The sequence below is a fragment of the Oncorhynchus clarkii genome, chromosome 6 (assembly GCF_045791955.1).
Source record: "Oncorhynchus clarkii lewisi isolate Uvic-CL-2024 chromosome 6, UVic_Ocla_1.0, whole genome shotgun sequence".
NCBI classification, from domain to species: Eukaryota; Metazoa; Chordata; class Actinopteri; order Salmoniformes; family Salmonidae; genus Oncorhynchus; species Oncorhynchus clarkii.
Genome location: NC_092152.1, coordinates 78,076,935 through 78,097,154, shown reverse-complemented (window position 1 = coordinate 78,097,154; position 20,220 = coordinate 78,076,935). Strand labels below are relative to the sequence as shown.

The 20,220-nt window shown below is 40.8% G+C and overlaps 1 protein-coding gene across 1 annotated transcript in view; it reads left to right on the top strand.

Moving 5' to 3' along the window:
- The window catches only part of LOC139411640 (transient receptor potential cation channel subfamily M member 7-like), an 81,150-nt gene that overhangs the window by 41,664 nt on the left and 19,266 nt on the right, over window positions 1-20,220 (top strand). Inside the window, exons 18-25 of the mRNA XM_071158237.1 lie at window positions 200-355; window positions 1,066-1,209; window positions 3,008-3,136; window positions 3,482-3,733; window positions 15,609-15,783; window positions 19,292-19,424; window positions 19,570-19,754; window positions 20,073-20,205. Coding sequence (XP_071014338.1) covers window positions 200-355; window positions 1,066-1,209; window positions 3,008-3,136; window positions 3,482-3,733; window positions 15,609-15,783; window positions 19,292-19,424; window positions 19,570-19,754; window positions 20,073-20,205 — 1,307 coding nt within the window. The remainder of the gene's footprint in view (window positions 1-199; window positions 356-1,065; window positions 1,210-3,007; window positions 3,137-3,481; window positions 3,734-15,608; window positions 15,784-19,291; window positions 19,425-19,569; window positions 19,755-20,072; window positions 20,206-20,220) is intronic.

The following is a 20,220-nucleotide window of genomic DNA, read 5'->3' as shown; positions in this document are numbered from 1 at the left end:
TGTATATATCTCTAGGTGATCCTCAGTATCCTGGTGCCTCCTGAGTAAACATAAATAAATATATACAATAAATACATTTAAAAACTAAATATAATAATGTATATATCTCTAGGTGATTCTCATTATCCTGGTCCCTCCTGAGTAAACATATACAATAAATACATTTAAAAACGAAATCTAATAATGTATATATCTCTAGGTGATCCTCAGTATCCTGGTGCCTCCTGCAATCCTCCTGTTGGAGTACAAGACAAAGGCAGAGATGTCCCACATCCCTCAGAGTCAGGACGCCCATCAGATGACCATGGAGGACAGCGAACACAACTTCCATAACACCACCGACAACATACAGATGGTCAGAATCAATATGACAGAGTTCATCTCATCTGTTTTCTTTTCTTATCTTACTGTGTCTGTTCTGGCAAGTACACTGGTGCTACTGGTATTCTGATGATCCTGGGATTTAGCTATGAGGGTCCTGGGGTTTAGCTATGAGGGGAAGCTATGATGATCCCGGGGTTTAGCTATGAGGGGAAGCTATGATGATCCCGGGGTTTAGCTATGAGGAGAAGCTATGATGATCCCGGGGTTTAGCTATGAGGGGAAGCTGATGATCCCGGGGTTTAGCTATGAGGGGAAGCTATGATGATCCCGGGGTTTAGCTATGAGGGGAAGCTATGCTGATCCCGGGGTTTAGCTATGAGGGGAAGCTATGCTGATCCCGGGGTTTAGCTATGAGGGGAAGCTATGAGGGTCCTGGGATTTAGCTATGAGGGGAAGCTATGATGGTCCTGGGGTTTAGCTATGAGGGGAAGCTATGAGGGTCCTGGGATTTAGCTATGAGGGGAAGCTATGATGATCCCGGGGTTTAGCTATGAGGGTCCTGGGATTTAGCTATGAGGGGTAGCTATATGAGAGAGAGGGTTGGACTGCAGTGCTCTCTTCATTCATGGTTTCTTAATTTCTGGTGCTGTGGTCTGTTTTCAGTCTGCATGTATATATATGGACATATACATGTCTATACAGTCTATTAAAGAGGCGTTATTAAACATGATTCTTCTCCAGGATGTGTTCCAGGAGGCGAAGGCGGATGACAACGTGGAGGTGAAGGATGAGGCGGAGACACAGGTCCGCTCCCGAAGACTTCCTCTAACCAGGAAGTTCTACGCCTTCTACCACGCCCCCATCGTCAAATTCTGGTTCAACACGGTATGAATCCCTAGCCCCTGGCTCTACCCCCTCCATGTGAGCTGACTAGCAGACACTCTGGGCCCTACTATGTTTAATGGTACAGCAGAGTTCTGACTACCAAGGTTTTCCCTGTGGAGCCGCCAAGCAGCTTAAATGGAAGGGATGTTTCCTTCCTCCTCCTGGGATATTTCCTGTGTGTGTGTGTGTGTGTGTGTAAGTTCATTTTGAATCGCATTGTGTCCCGGGTGGGTGGAGATTTCCCTTTTAGAAGCAATGTAACGGTCTAAAACTGAGCACCACTTGCCCAGTGTGTGTACTCTGAGACCAGGGAGGGCTGGCATGAAACGTGTTCATGTTGAGAGGACAGAGGGAGGCTGGGGCGTGTGTGTACTTTTCCAGAGCTCTACCTCCCACACCCTGCATACTACACACACACGTACCCTCAGGTGGTGTTCCAGGTGCCCTGGCTTCATTTGCATGTCCTGATAGCATCAGTAGAACAGTCCTTAACATAACTATATCTGCTGTACCCAGATCAATGCTCATCTACCCCACAATCAACATCAACATAAATATGCTGCCTGCCACACAATGATCCATCTCTCACTGCATGTCTGTCACATCATGATCTCTGCTTCCACATAATAACCCTGCCTGCCCCAGTCAGCACTGATCCCCACACTGATCAGTCTCAGTTTAGTCACGGCCCTCCAACAGCCACACACACCCTACCTAACCCCCGAGCCATAGTTAGAATGACTGATGTCTAGGGGTGGGTCTGTATAATGGCTGAGAGGTGTTGTTGAATGCTGTAGTTTCCTTCACTTCATGCTTCGCTAGTCAGGCTCACAGTGTTCACCTCTAAAAAGACCTGGGGGTATGTCACAAAGCAGGAACAAAGTAGGACTGCTGATATAGGATCAGTTTAGCCTTTTAGGTCATAATGACCCCTACAGATCAGACTTTTTCAAACCTCTCCTCTAACGGCCCTAAACTAGCACACCGGTTTTACCTGGTCGAGGGCTTGATGATAAGTTAACTAGTTGATTCGGGTGTGCTAGTTCTGGAATAGTTCAAATACATGGAATATCTGGGGATCTCTGAGAAAAGGTTTGAGAAGGGTTGATATAGATTTTAAATAAATAAGATTATATGGACGGGGGGGGGACACTTTTTAAATATGGGCCCTGGGCATTGTCTTGGACAAGGGTTTAGTAACAATAAAGAAGCATTTTCAATCAGCTTTACGCTTACCTGGTTCTTTCTGTATTAGTGTGTGTGTGTGTGTGTGTTACCAGTATCGATACTGGTATCACAATACTACAATACCAGTATCACAATACTACAATACCAAAACAAGCACAAAGCAGACTTCACTCTGTGGTGCTGTTGTACAACCGTGCGTGCTATTGATTGCAAAATAAACAAATGTGACTCAGTGACAACATAAGGCAGTTCTTTTCCAACATTAGGACTGTTTTCCTCAAGTAATTAAGTCTGCTTCATTTTTCCTTTCCTTCCTTACTTCCTAGTATCGCGGTACTGGTATCTTGATAACCCTAATTTAAGGTGTATGTGTGTGGTGTGTGTCTCCTGGCTAGCTGATGTACGTTTGTGGGTCTGTATAATAGCCTGTGTATGGTATGTAACGGTGTGTGTTGTGGGTCTGTATAATAGCCTGTGTATGGTATGTAACGGTGTGTGTGTTGTGGGTCTGTATAATAGCCTGTGTATGGTATGTAAAGGTGTGTGTTGTGGGTCTGTATAATAGCCTGTGTAAAGGTGTGTGTGTGTGTGTGCGTTTTCCCCTGGATAGCTGGCGTACCTGGGTTTTCTGATGCTTTACTCATTTGTCGTTCTGGTCCGGATGCCCGAGTTTCCGTCTCCTCAAGAGTGGGTGGTCATCCTCTACATATTTACCTCCGCCATTGAGAAGATACGAGAGGTACGCTAATGCTGCTCCCTGCTCTCTACATCAATAGGGTTATGTTCCAATTGGCACCGTATTTGCTATATAGTGCACTGCTTTTGCCATTTGGATTGGACCCTATGACTGTATGAGAAGGACAAGACACTTACCCAGCTATCTTTGTCTCTCAGAGGATTCAATACCATTTAGTTTAGTTCAATTTGCTTTAAACAAGCTCATTCTTCTAGGTGACAGTTTAAACAGAGAAGTACTGAGTCCACATTCACGTTGATAGAATGTTTCCATTGTTGATTTGATTTGAGCTCTCAGTTCACTGGATGCACTCATGTCCTATTGTCTGTTCTGTATCTTTCTTTGTAGATGTTTATGTCTGAAGCTGGGAAGATTAGCCAGAAGGTTAAAGTCTGGTTCAGTGACTATTTTAACCTCTCAGACTTCCTGGCTATTGTCACCTTCTTTGTGGGCTTTGGATTGAGGATCGGAGGAGAGGATGTGCTTGTCCCAGGCCGGACTGTGTATTGCTTGAATATCATCTTCTGGTACGTGAGACTCCTAGATATTCTGGCAGTCAACCAGCAAGCAGGACCGTATGTGATGATGATCGGTAAAATGGTGAGTGTTCTTTTTTCCCCTAATGCTTTACTAATCCAAATTCGTTCTTCAACTGTGTCAAATCAAATTGTATTTGTCACATGCGCCGAATACAACAGTGAAATGCTGAATACAACCTTACAGTAAAATGCTTACTTACGAGCCCTTAATCAACAATGCTTTAAGAAGTTAAGAAGAAAAATGGATAAGTAGAAAAAAAGGAAATTCAAGTAACAAATAATTAAACGGCAGCAGTGAAATAACAACAGCGAGGCTTTATACAGGGAGTACCAATACAGAGTCAATGCGGAGGCTTTATACAGGGAGTACCAATACAGAGTCAATGTGGAGACTTTATATAGGGAGTACCAATACAGAGTCAATGTGGAGACTTTATACAGGGAGTACCAATACAGAGTCAATGTGGATGCTATATACAGGGAGTACCAATACAGAGTCAATGTGGATGCTATATACAGGGAGTACCAATACAGAGTCAATGTGGAGGCTTTATACAGGGAGTACCAATACAGAGTCAATGTGGAGGCTTTATACAGGGAGTACCAATACAGAGTCAATGTGGATGCTATATACAGGGAGTACCAATACAGAGTCAATGTGGATGCTATATACAGGGAGTACCAATACAGAGTCAATGTGGAGGCTTTATACAGGGAGTACCAATACAGAGTCAATGTGGAGACTTTATACAGGGAGTACCAATACTGAGTCAATGTGGATGCTATATACAGGGGGTAACAGTACAGAGTCAATGTGGAGGCTATATACAGGGAGTACCAATACAGAGTCAATGTGGATGCTATATACAGGGAGTACCAATACAGAGTCAATGTGGAGGCTTTATACAGGGAGTACCAATACAGAGTCAATGTGGATGCTATATACAGGGAGTACCAATACAGAGTCAATGTGGATGCTTTATACAGGGGGTACCGGTACAGAGTCAATGTGGAGGCTTTATACAGGGGGTACCGGTACAGAGTCAATGTGCGGGGGCACCGGTTAATTGAGGTAATAAACAAAAAAATAAACGTCATCGCACTGTCAACTGCTTTTATTTTCAGCAAACTTAACATGTGTAAATACTTGTATGAACATAACAAGATTCAACAACTGAAACATAAACTGAAAAAGTTCCACAGACATGTGACTAACAGAAATTGAATAATGTGTCCCTGAACAAAGGGGTGGTCAAAATGAAAAGTAACAGTCAGTATCTGGTGTGGCCACCAGCTGCATTTAGTACTGCAGTGCATCTCCTCCTCACCAGAGTTGCCAGTTCTTGCTGTGAGATGTTACCCCACTCTTCCACCAAGGCACCTGCAAGTTCCCGGACATTTCTGGGGGGAATGGCCCTCACCCTCCGATCCAACAGGTTCCAGACTTGCTCAATGGGATTGAGATCTGGGCTCTTCGCTGGCCATGGCAGAACACTGACATTCCTGTCCTGCATGAAATCACACACAGAACGAGCAGTGTGGTTGGTGGCATTGTCATGCTGGAGGGTCATTTCAGGATGAGCCTGCAGGAAGAGTACCACATGAGGGAGGAGGATGTCTTCCCTGTAACGCACAGCGTTGAGATTGCCTGCAATGACAACAAGCTCAGTCCGATGATGCTGTGACACACCGTCCCAGACCATAACGGACCCTCCACCTCCAAATCGATCCCGCTCCAGAGTACAGGCCTCGGTGTAACACTCATTCCTTCGACGATAAACGCAAATCCGACCATCACCCCTGGTGAGACAAAACCGTGACTCGTCAGTGACAATCACTTTTTGCCAGGCCTGTCTGGTCCAGCGACGGTTGGTTTGTGCCCGTAGGCGACGTTGTTGCAGGTGATGTCTGGTGAGGACCTTCCTTACAACAGACCTACAAGCCCTCAGTCCAGCCTCTCTCAGCTTATTGCGGGCAGTCTGAGCACTGGTGGAGGGATTGTGTGTTCCTGGTGTAACTCGGGCAGTTGTTGTTGCCATCCTGCACCTGTCCCGCAGGTGTGATGTTCGGATGTACCGATCCTGTGCAGGTGTTGTTACACGTGGTCTGTCACTGCGAGGACGATCAGATGTCGGTCCTGTCTCCCTGTAGCTCTGTCTTATGCGTCTCATAGTACCGACATTGCAATTTATTGCCCTGGCCACATCTGCAGTCCTCATGCCTCCTTGCAGCATGCCTAAGGCACGATGAGCAGGGACCCGGGGCATCTTTCTTTTGGTGTTTTTCAGTCAGTAGAAAGGCCTCTTTAGTGTCCTAAGTTTTCATAACTGTGACCTTAATTGCCTACCGTCTGTAAGTTGTTAGTGTCTTAACGACCGTTCCACAGGCGCTTGTTCATTAATTGTTTATGGTTCATTGAACAAGCATGTGAAACAGTGTTTAAACCTTTACAATGAAGATCTGTGAAGGATCCTGAAAAGGGATGTTTCTTTTTTTTTTTTGCTGAGTTTATGTGCATGTAGGTAGAGTTAAAGTGCCTATGCATAGATTATAAACTGAGAGTAGCAGCAGCATAAAGAGGCAACGGCTCCACTTGGGCTGCTCTGCTCAATGAAGAGAACAGTTAGCTGCTTTTCATCACTCTAAACTCTGACAAACCTCAAGAAACAGTATTTTCTCTGAAATAATCTCTCCTGTAGTATATATTTGACAAGGTTGAAGCACTTCTGACACCATGTTATGATCTTAGTCAGATATGACTGTGCTGCGTAGCAGAGCACGAGTAAATGGCTCAGCTTCAAAAGGTTAGTGATCAATTTAGTGAGAGGAGCTCTACCCATTTTATATGTACAGTGGGGCAAAAAAGTATTTAGTCAGCCACCAATTGTGCAAGTTCTCCCACTTAAAAAGATGAGAGAGGCCTGTAATTTTCATCATAGGCACACTTCAACTATGACAGACAAAATGAGAAGAAAAAAATCCAGAAAATCACATTGTAGGATTTTTTTATGAATTTATTTGCAAATTATGGTAGAAAATAAGTATTTGTTCACCTACAAACAAGCAAAATTTCTGGCTCTCACAGACCTGTAACTTCTTTAAGAGGCTACTCTGTCCTCCACTTGTTATCTGTATTAATGGCACCTGTTTGAACTTGTTATCAGTATAAAAGACACCTGTCCACAACCTCAAACAGTCACACTCCAAACTCCACTATGGCCAAGACCAAAGAGCTGTCAAAGGACACCAGAAACAAAATTGTAGACCTGCACCAGGCTGGGAAGACTGAATCTGCAATAGGTAAGCAGCTTGGTTTGAAGAAATCAACTGTGGGAACAATTATTAGGAAATGGAAGACATACAAGACCACTGATAATCTCCTTCGATCTGGGGCTCCACGCAAGATCTCACCCCGTGGGGTCAAAATGATCACAAGAACAGTGAGCAAAAATCCCAGAACCACACAGGGGGACCTAGTGAATGACCTGCAGAGAGCTGGGACCAAAGTAACAAAACTTACCATCAGTAACACACTACGCCGCCAGGGACTCAAATCCTGCAGTGCCAGACCCCTGCTTAAGCCAGTACATGTCCAGGCCCTTCTGAAGTTTGCTAGAGAGCATTTGGATGATCCAGAAGAAGATTGGGAGAATGTCATATGGTCAGATGAAACCAAAATATAACTTTTTGGTAAAAACTCAACTCGTCGTGTTTGGAGGACAAAGAATGCTGAGTTGCATCCAAAGACCACCATACCTACTGTGAAGCATGGGGGTGGAAACATCATGCTTTGGGGCTGTTTTTCTGCAAAGGGACCAGGACGACTGATCCGTGTAAAGGAAAGAATGAATGGGGCCATGTATCGTGAGATTTTGAGTGAAAACCTCCTTCCATCAGCAAGGGCATTGAAGATTAAACGTGGCTGGGTCTTTCAGCATGACAATGATCCCAAACACACTGCCCGGGCAACGAAGGAGTGGCTTCGTAAGAAGCATTTCAAGGTCCTGGAGTGGCCTAGCCAGTCTCCAGATCTCAACCCCATAGAAAATATTTGGAGGGAGTTGAAAGTCCTTGTTGCCCAGCAACAGCCCCAAAACATCACTGCTCTAGAGGAGATCTGCATGGAGGAATGGGCCAAAATACCAGCAACCGTGTGTGAAAACCTTGCGAAGACTTACAGAAAACGTTTGACCTCTGTCATTGCCAACAAAGGGTATATAACAAAGTATTGAGAGAAACTTTTGTTATTGACCAAATACTTATTTTCCACCATAATTTGCAAATAAATTCATTAAAAATCCTACAATGTGATTTTCTGGATTTTTTTTCCTCATTTTGTCTGTCATAGTTGAAGTGTACCTATGATTAAAATTACAGGCCTCTCTCATCTTTTTAAGTGGGAGAACTTGTACAATTGGTGGTTGACTAAATAATTTATTTAGGTAATGTGTGACGGTTGATCAGATGGTTTTCAGTCAATAGCACATCTCTAGGGTTCCATGCTAGTTTGGTTTGAAAGAGGCTAATGATTGCAGGTGGGGGTGTTTTTAAAGGGGTAGCCCCGCCTCTCAGGTGGACATGATCTGGTTGATTACATTGAATGAGGTGTGTGGTGACCAATAGGTGGCAGGTTCCCCTCCAGGGTAGGAGGGAAGTGGGAGGAGTTGTTTATTTTCCGGACTCTGATATTGCTCCTTTTTGATTTTTTTTTTTCTGGGGGGGGTGGTGTGTCTGTATTGTATTTCTAGATTTTACTGCCCTGTTGGAGCTAGAATGGTGTTTGGTTGATGGAAAACATTGACTCAGGTGCCGTTCCAGAATCTCACATTAATGTTCAATTGGGTTGAGATCTGGTGACTGAGACACACCCTTTAACCCCCCCCCCCCCCCCCCCCCTATGCTCCTTTGAGACCCCTAATTGGCAACTGGGCATTTTTATTTGGATGTTAATAGCTTAATTAACTCAGGAACCACACCTGTGTGGGAGCACCTGCTTTCAATATACTTTGTATCCCTCATTTACCCAAGTGTTTCCTTTTTAATTTGGCAGTTACCTCTATATATCAACATGTTTTACATAGTGGCAGTAATGTTTACTATCAACAACATGTTTTACATAGTGGCAGTTACCTCTATATATCAACATGTTTTACATAGTGGCAGTTACCTCTATATATCAACATGTTTTACATAGTGGCAGTTACCTCCTATATATCAACATGTTTTACATAGTGGCAGTTACCTCCTATATATCAACAACATGTTTTACATAGTGGCAGTTACCTATATATAACAACATGTTTTACATAGTGGCAGTTACCTCCTATATATCAACATGTTTTACATAGTGGCAGTAATGTTTACTATCAACAACATGTTTTACATAGTGGCAGTTACCTCCTATATATCAACATGTTTTACATAGTGGCAGTTACCTCCTATATATCAACATGTTTTACATAGTGGCAGTTACCTCTATATATCAACATGTTTTACATAGTGGCAGTTACCTCTATATATCAACATGTTTTACATAGTGGCAGTAATGTTTACTATCAACAACATGTTTTACATAGTGGCAGTTACCTCTATATATCAACAACATGTTTTACATAGTGGCAGTTACCTCCTATATATCAACATGTTTTACATAGTGGCAGTAATGTTTACTATCAACAACATGTTTTACATAGTGGCAGTTACCTCTATATATCAACAACATGTTTTACATAGTGGCAGTTACCTCCTATATATCAACATGTTTTACATAGTGGCAGTAATGTCTACTATCAACAACATGTTTTACATAGTGGCAGTTACCTCTATATATCAACAACATGTTTTACATAGTGGCAGTTACCTCTATATATCAACATGTTTTACATAGTGGCAGTTACCTCTATATATCAACAACATGTTTTACATAGTGGCAGTAATGTCTACTATCAACAACATGTTTTACATAGTGGCAGTTACCTCTATATATCAACATGTTTTACATAGTGGCAGTTACCTATATATATCAACATGTTTTACATAGTGGCAGTAATGTTTACTATCAACAACATGTTTTACATAGTGGCATTTACCTCCTATATATCAACATGTTTTACATAGTGGCAGTTACCTCTATATATCAACATGTTTTACATAGTGGCAGTTACCTCCTATATATCAACAACATGTTTTACATAGTGGCAGTTACCTATATATAACAACATGTTTTACATAGTGGCAGTTACCTCCTATATATCAACATGTTTTACATAGTGGCAGTAATGTTTACTATCAACAACATGTTTTACATAGTGGCAGTTACCTCCTATATATCAACATGTTTTACATAGTGGCAGTTACCTCCTGTATATTAACAACATGTTTTACATAGTGGCAGTTACCTCTATATATCAACATGTTTTACATAGTGGCAGTTACCTCTATATATCAACAACATGTTTTACATAGTGGCAGTTACCTCCTATATATCAACATGTTTTACATAGTGGCAGTTACCTATATATATCAACATGTTTTACATAGTGGCAGTTACCTCTATATATCAACATGTTTTACATAGTGGCAGTTACCTCTATATATCAACATGTTTTACATAGTGGCAGTTACCTCTATATATCAACATGTTTTACATAGTGGCAGTTACCTCCTATATATCAACATGTTTTACATAGTGGCAGTTACCTCTATATATCAACAACATGTTTTACATAGTGGCAGTTACCTCTATATATCAACATGTTTTACATAGTGGCAGTTACCTCTATATATCAACATGTTTTACATAGTGGCAGTTACCTCTATATATCAACATGTTTTACATAGTGGCAGTTACCTCTATATATCAACATGTTTTACATAGTGGCAGTTACCTCTATATATCAACATGTTTTACATAGTGGCAGTTACCTCCTATATATCAACATGTTTTACATAGTGGCAGTTACCTCCTATATATCAACATGTTTTACATAGTGGCAGTTACCTCTATATATCAACATGTTTTACATAGTGGCAGTAATGTCTACTATCAACAACATGTTTTACATAGTGGCAGTTACCTATATATATCAACATGTTTTACATAGTGGCAGTTACCTCTATATATCAACATGTTTTACATAGTGGCAGTTACCTCTATATCAACATGTTTTACATAGTGGCAGTTACCTCTATATATCAACATGTTTTACATAGTGGCAGTTACCTCTATATATAACAACATGTTTTACATAGTGGCAGTAATGTCTACTATCAACAACATGTTTTACATAGTGGCAGTTACCTCTATATCAACATGTTTTACATAGTGGCAGTTACCTCCTATATAACAACATGTTTTACATAGTGGCAGTTACCTCTATATATCAACATGTTTTACATAGTGGCAGTTACCTCTATATATCAACATGTTTTACATAGTGGCAGTAATGTCTACTATCAACAACATGTTTTACATAGTGGCAGTAATGTCTACTATCAACAACATGTTTTACATAGTGGCAGTAATGTCTACTATCAACAACATGTTTTACATAGTGGCAGTTACCTCCTATATATCAACATGTTTTACATAGTGGCAGTTACCTATATATATCAACATGTTTTACATAGTGGCAGTTACCTCTATATATCAACATGTTTTACATAGTGGCAGTGATGTCTACTATCAACAACATGTTTTACATGGTGGCAGTTACCTCCTATATATCAACATGTTTTACATAGTGGCAGTTACCTATATATATCAACATGTTTTACATAGTGGCAGTTACCTCTATATATCAACATGTTTTACATAGTGGCAGTAATGTCTACTATCAACAACATGTTTTACATAGTGGCAGTTACCTCCTATATATCAACATGTTTTACATAGTGGCAGTTACCTCTATATATCAACAACATGTTTTACATAGTGGCATTTACCTCCTATATATCAACATGTTTTACATAGTGGCAGTTACCTCCTATATATCAACATGTTTTACATAGTGGCAGTAATGTTTACTATCAACAACATGTTTTACATAGTGGCAGTTACCTCCTATATATCAACATGTTTTACATAGTGGCAGTTACCTCCTATATATCAACATGTTTTACATAGTGGCAGTAATGTCTACTATCAACAACATGTTTTACATAGTGGCAGTTACCTCTATATATCAACATGTTTTACATAGTGGCAGTAATGTTTACTATCAACAACATGTTTTACATAGTGGCAGTTACCTCCTATATATCAACATGTTTTACATAGTGGCAGTTACCTCTATATAACAACATGTTTTACATAGTGACAGTTACCTCTATATATCAACAACATGTTTTACATAGTGGCAGTTACCTCTATATATCAACATGTTTTACATAGTGGCAGTTACCTCTATATATCAACATGTTTTACATAGTGGCAGTTACCTCTATATATCAACATGTTTTACATAGTGGCAGTTACCTCCTATATATCAACATGTTTTACATAGTGGCAGTTACCTCTATATATCAACATGTTTTACATAGTGGCAGTTACCTCCTATATATCAACATGTTTTACATAGTGGCAGTTACCTCTATATATCAACATGTTTTACATAGTGGCAGTTACCTCTATATATCAACATGTTTTACATAGTGGCAGTTACCTCTATATATCAACAACATGTTTTACATAGTGGCAGTTACCTATATATAATGGCAGTTACCTCCTATATATCAACAACATGTTTTACATAATGGCAGTTACCTCCTATATATCAACATGTTTTACATAATGGCAGTTACCTCCTATATATCAACAACATGTTTTACATAATGGCAGTTACCTCTATATATCAACAACATGTTTTACATAATGGCAGTTACCTCCTATATATCAACATGTTTTACATAGTGGCAGTTACCTCTATATATCAACATGTTTTACATAGTGGCAGTTACCTCCTATATATCAACATGTTTTACATAGTGGCAGTTACCTCTATATATCAACAACATGTTTTACATAGTGGCAGTTACCTATATATAACAACATGTTTTACATAGTGGCAGTTACCTCCTATATATCAACATGTTTTACATAGTGGCAGTTACCTCTATATATCAACATGTTTTACATAGTGGCAGTTACCTCTATATATCAACAACATGTTTTACATAGTGGCAGTTATCTATATATATCAACATGTTTTACATAGTGGCAGTTACCTCTATATATCAACAACATGTTTTACATAGTGGCAGTTACCTATATATATCAACATGTTTTACATAGTGGCAGTTACCTCTATATATCAACATGTTTTACATAGTGGCAGTTACCTCTATATATATCAACATGTTTTACATAGTGGCAGTTACCTCTATATATCAACATGTTTTACATAGTGGCAGTAATGTTTACTATCAACAACATGTTTTACATAGTGGCAGTTACCTCCTATATATCAACATGTTTTACATAGTGGCAGTTACCTCTATATATCAACATGTTTTACATAGTGGCAGTTACCTCTATATATCAACATGTTTTACATAGTGGCAGTTACCTCTATATATCAACATGTTTTACATAGTGGCAGTTACCTCCTATATATCAACATGTTTTACATAGTGGCAGTTACCTCCTATATATCAACATGTTTTACATAGTGGCAGTTACCTCCTATATATCAACATGTTTTACATAGTGGCAGTTACCTCCTATATATCAACATGTTTTACATAGTGGCAGTTACCTCTATATATCAACATGTTTTACATAGTGGCAGTTACCTCTATATATCAACATGTTTTACATAGTGGCAGTTACCTCCTATATATCAACATGTTTTACATAGTGGCAGTTACCTCCTATATATCAACATGTTTTACATAGTGGCAGTTACCTCCTATATATCAACATGTTTTACATAGTGGCAGTTACCTCCTATATATCAACATGTTTTACATAGTGGCAGTAATGTCTGCTATCAACAACATGTTTTACATAGTGGCAGTTACCTCTATATATCAACAACATGTTTTACATAGTGGCAGTTACCTCCTATATATCAACATGTTTTACATAGTGGCAGTTACCTCTATATATCAACATGTTTTACATAGTGGCAGTTACCTCTATATATCAACATGTTTTACATAGTGGCAGTTACCTCTATATATCAACATGTTTTACATAGTGGCAGTAATGTTTACTATCAACAACATGTTTTACATAGTGGCAGTTACCTCTATATATCAACATGTTTTACATAGTGGCAGTAATGTTTACTATCAACAACATGTTTTACATAGTGGCAGTTACCTCTATATATCAACATGTTTTACATAGTGGCAGTAATGTTTACTATCAACAACATGTTTTACATAATGGCAGTTACCTCTATATATCAACATGTTTTACATAGTGGCAGTTACCTCTATATATCAACATGTTTTACATAGTGGCAGTAATGTTTACTATCAACAACATGTTTTACATAGTGGCAGTTACCTATATATATCAACATGTTTTACATAGTGGCAGTTACCTCCTATATATCAACATGTTTTACATAGTGGCAGTAATGTTTACTATCAACAACATGTTTTACATAGTGGCAGTTACCTCTATATATCAACATGTTTTACATAGTGGCAGTTACCTCTATATATCAACAACATGTTTTACATAGTGGCAGTTACCTCCTATATATCAACATGTTTTACATAGTGGCAGTTACCTCTATATATCAACATGTTTTACATAGTGGCAGTTACCTCTATATATCAACAACATGTTTTACATAATGGCAGTTACCTCTATATATCAACATGTTTTACATAGTGGCAGTTACCTATATATAACAACATGTTTTACATAGTGGCAGTAATGTTTACTATCAACAACATGTTTTACATAGTGGCAGTTACCTATATATAACAACATGTTTTACATAGTGGCAGTTACCTCCTATATAACAACATGTTTTACATAGTGGCAGTTACCTCTATATATCAACAACATGTTTTACATAGTGGCATTTACCTCCTATATATCAACATGTTTTACATAGTGGCAGTTACCTCTATATATCAACAACATGTTTTACATAGTGGCATTTACCTCCTATATAACAACATGTTTTACATAGTGGCAGTTACCTCCTATATAACAACATGTTTTACATAGTGGCAGTTACCTCTATATATCAACAACATGTTTTACATAGTGGCAGTTACCTCTATATATCAACATGTTTTACATAGTGGCAGTAATGTCTACTATCAACAACATGTTTTGATAGACTACGGGGATCCAGCACCAGTTCTGTTCATTCTGAGGCGCCGTAGCTGTGAGTCCGGAAATTCTATCAGTATTTCCCAGGAACTTGGACGTTTATTCTCAGAACTTAGACCTGGTTAACTGCATGCACATGCCCTTAATATAGTGGTGGTAATGTCTCTATTCATACAGATGGCTGTTTTGTATTGTTGTGATAATGTATAGGACAATGTATATATTCCTCTAGGTGGTGCTGGTGTTGAGTCATGGCATGCCCCAGAAAGCCATCCTGTAATGTGTGTATGTAATGTACATATTATTCCTCTAGGTGGTGCTGGTGTTGCGTTATGGCATGCCCCAGAAAGCCATCCTGTAATGTGTGCATGTAATATACATATTATTCCTCTAGGTGGTGCTGGTGTTGAGTCATGGCATGCCCCAGAAAGCCACCCTGTAATGTGTGTATGTAATGTACATATTATTCCTCTAGGTGGTGCTGGTGTTGAGTTATGGCATGCCCCAGAAAGCCATCCTGTAATGTGTGTATGTAATGTACATATTATTCCTCTAGGTGGTGCTGGTGTTGAGTTATGGCATGCCCCAGAAAGCCATCCTGTAATGTGTGTATGTAATATACATATTATTCCTCTAGGTGGCCAATATGTTTTATATTGTGGTGATCATGGCGGTGGTGTTGTTGAGTTATGGCGTGCCGCGGAAAGCCATCCTGTACCCAAATGAGGAGCCCAGTTGGACGCTGCTCAAAGATGTGGTCTTCCAGCCGTACTGGATGATGTACGGGGAAGTGTATGCGTATGAAATTGACGGTAAGGAAGACGAGCCTGGTATAAACGACTACGATGGTAAGAGTTTTCTTAAAGATTCTCACCACGGCATGAGAAGCTGATTAGCACTGGAAATCAATCAAAAACCCAGGTTTGGTCTAGTCAACGCGTCCTGCACCGCACCACAGTCACCTCACACAGTCGCTGTGTTTAAATGATTTTGATTTAGAGTACAGAATGAGACCCTAGACCCTTGATTGGATATGCATATGTTTTACTATGCCTATCCAGTTCTTTCATAAGTAATCAAGTCCTTAGGAGGTAGAGGCTAGGAGTTGATTGAGGACACAGCCAGTCGGCCCCTGTTAGGGAAGGTATAGCCAGCAATGGTAGAGAACAGCAGCTTTTAACCAATCAGGGCTTTAGTTTAGATTATTGGGTCCAGATTTCTCTTGAGGCATGTCAAATGTAAGTGATTTGCTTAAAGTACAGGCTCAGAGCTTCAAAATGGCGTATCCTACACTGTAGTTTGAGTAAACATGGGAGTCAGCATGGAACTGTCCTCCAGAAAGTAGTCTCTCTACTTAAACCCTGCTAAATTCAGGGCAGCAATGTTTTTGAGAGCTGTAGGAACACTTTTGCAGTTTTCCATAGTTTTATCTTTCCAAAAAATCTGTGATTTAAAGATGATCTGCGAATTTACCAGAGAAAAGCCCATTCTGTTATATCCAGAAGCCTGTGACATGACAAACCAAACAGGGATCATATCTCGGCATACCCAACCATTATCTCAGCCAATCATGACTAGCCAGGAAATATCCTGTCTTTCTCCCAGTATAGCTCAGTGCTTTCTCCTTGGCTAAACTAGGCACATTTGACATTTTTATTCATATTTACCAATCCCATACAAGTTTGTATTTAAGGCACATGAAAGGTCACATGTTCAAGAAGCCATTTCTGGGGGGAAAAAACGTATTTTGAATCGGCCCTACTGTGAAGTAGGAACCAACGTCAAATGCCTCATCCTGTAACATTTAGTAAACATTGTTGTACACATGGGGATAATTCTTAACTTCCAGTTAAGGGAACTTTTCACTTAGTCTCGCAATTATGTCAATAGGAGACTAAGTGACATTCAGATTTGCTGCATCGAGCACATTTGAGATAGTGTGTTTATGATATTGAGTAATGATATTTACGGAAGATACATTGTGTAATATACAGTGAGGGGAAAAAGTTATTTGATCCCCTGCTGATTTTGTACATTTGCCCACTGACAAAGAAATGATCAGTCTATAATTTTAATGGTAGGGAGTGCTCCTAATCTCAGTTTGTTATTTGTATAAAAGACACCTGTCCACAGAAGCAATCAATCAATCAGATTCCAAACTCTCAACCATGGCCAAGACCAAAGAGCTCTCCAAGGATGTCTGGGACAAGATTGTAGACCGACACAAGGCTGGAATGGGCTACAAGACCATCGCCAAGCAGCTTGGTGAGAAGGTGACAACAGTTGGTGCAATTATTTGCAAATGGAAGAAACACATAAGAACTGTCAATCTCCCTCGGCCTGGGGCTCCATGCAAGATCTCACCTCGTGGAGTAGCATTGATCATGAGAACGGTGAGGAATCAGCCCAGAACTACACGGGAGGATCTTGTGAATGATTTCAAGGCAGCTGGGACCATAGTCATCAAGAAAACAATTAGTAACACGCTAGGCCATGAAGGACTGAAATCCTGCAGCGCCCGCAAGGTCCCCCTGCTCAAGAAAGCACATATACATGACCGTCTGAAGTTTGCCAATGAACATCTGAATGATTCAGAGGACAACTGAGTGAGTTGTGGTCAGATGAGACCAAGTGTTGTGGTCAGATGAGACCAAAATGGAGCTCTTTGGCATCAACTCAACTCGCCGTGTTTGGAGGAGGAGGAGGAGGAATGCTGCCTATGACCCCAAGAACACCATCCCCACCGTCAAACATGGAGGTGGAAACATTATGCTTTGGGGGTGTTTTTCTGCTAAGGGGACATGACAACTTCACCGCATCAAAGGGACGATGAACAGGGCCATGTGCCGTCAAATCTTGGGTGAAAACCTCCTTCCCTCAGCTAGGGCATTGAAAATGTGTCGTGGATTGGTATTCCAGCATGACAATGACCCAAAACACACAGCCAAGGCAACAAAGGAGTGGCTCAAGAAGAAGCACATTAAGGTCCTGGAGTGGCCTAGCCAGTCTCCAGACCTTAATCCCATAGAAAATCTGTGGAGGGAGCTGAAGGTTTGAGTTGCCAAACGTCAGCCTCGAAACCTTAATGACTTGGAGAAGATCTGCAAAGAGGAGTGGGCCAAAATCCCTCCTGAGATGTGTGCAAACCTGGTGGCCAACTACAAGACACATCTGACCTCTGTGATTGCCAACAAGGGGTTTTCCACCAAGTACTAAGTCATGTTTTGCAGAGGGGTCAAATACTTATTTCCCTCATTAAAATGCAAATCAGGCCTCCCGGGTGGTGCAGTGGTTAAGGGCTCTGTGCCACTAGAGACCCTGGGTTCGCGCCCAGGCTCTCTGTCGCAACCGATCGCGACCGGGAGGTCAGTGGGGTGACGCACAATTGTCCTAGCGTCGTCCGGGTTAGGCCGGTATGGATATCCTTGTCTCATTGCGCACCAGCGACTCCTGTGGCGGGCCGGGCGCAGTGCGCGCTAACCAAGGTCGCCAGGTGCACGGTGTTTCCTCCGACACATTGGTGCGGCTGGCTTCCGGGTTGGATGTGCGCTGTGTTAAGAAGCAGTGCGGCTTGGTTGGGTTGTGTATCGGAGGACGCATGACTTTCGACCTTCGTCTCTCCCGAGCCCGTACGGGAGTTGTAGCGATGAGACAAGATAGTAGCTACTAACAATTGGACACCACGAAATTGGGGAGAAAAGGGGGGTAAAAATTCAACAAAAAATGCAAATCAATTTATAACCATTTTGACATGCGTTTTTCTGGATTTTGTTGTTGTTATTCTGTCTCTCACTGTTCAAATAAACCTACCATTAAAATTATAGACTGATCATTTCTTTGTCAGTGGGCAAACATACAAAATCAGCAGGGGATCAAATACTTTTTTCCCTCACTGTATAGTAGTCGCAGCTACCTGTCTCGCTCATCAGACTCAGGGAGGAACCAACTCCACCACAGTTGTGTGGGAGATACAGCAGCTGTGGGAAGAGACTACCTATTGATATATAGAGCAGAATGTATACAGTAGCAGTAGATACTGTGCAGTATAATGAAATGTTATTCTACAAATTAGATGGTAGTCGCTGGTTTTACTGACCCAAATTATGTTTACTCCTAGACAAAAACAAAAAATCTGGAGAGACAAAGACAATAGAAAGCTTAATTTGGCTGTACAAAACCAGTGCTTGGAGTTTAGAGGTGTGTGTGTGTGTGAATGATCTACACTTGTCACTGTGTGTTGTTTGGGATGTGTGTGTTATTTGTGTTGGGATGTGTGAAACACTGTGTGTGTTTCTCTGACCCTGTCCCCTCTCTCCACAGTGTGTGCCAATAATACTGATACGAATGTGAAATCCCTGTGCTCCACTTCAGTGTGGATCACTCCTTTCCTACAAGCAGTCTACCTCTTTGTCCAATACATATTGATAGTTAACCTTCTCATCGCCTTCTTCAAGTAAGACTACACACACAATGGTGTTCCACAGAGCGCTGTTCTGTGACCAATACTATTCTCATTATTCATTAATAACAGTATGTTTTTCCCCAATTTTCTACATCACTGTGTATATCTATTTTTGCCATCTCTCTCTTCTCCTCAGTAATGTGTACCTCCAAGTGATGTCAATCAGTAATCTGGTATGGAAGTACCAGAGGTATCATTTCGTCATGGCCTACCATGAGAAGCCAGTCCTCCCTCCTCCCCTCATCCTCCTCTCCCACCTAGTCTCTTTCTTCTCCTGCATCTGTCACAAGAGGAAGAAGGACAGTCACTCTTACGGACCAAGTACGGGAACTACCATTTATCGCTCTAAAATGCGGATATGACAGAACCACTTGGTGATCAGAGAGAACAAGAGAGGCCCTAGTACTGAGCTCTGGGGGACACCAGTAGTGTATGAACAGACTATAAAATGTATAGGTGTCTCTGGGATCTCTAGTTTATCAGTAAAAATATATGCAGCTACAATAACTTATTTGAAAATGTGTACTAGTAGTTACGTTGATCTGTAAAAGAGGTGAAATGCCTTGTTGAAACTAGAAAGCTCTTCATCCTCTCCCTTCCCATCTCCCCATCTTTCCTTCCCTACCTTCCTCCCTCCAGAGTTGTTTCTAACGGAGGAGGATCAGAAGAAGCTCCATGACTTTGAGGAGCAGTGTGTGGAGACGTACTTCCATGAGAAAAACGACCAGTTCCACTCAGGGAGCGATGAGCGCATCCGCCTCACATCAGACAGGTAACTGTTACATTA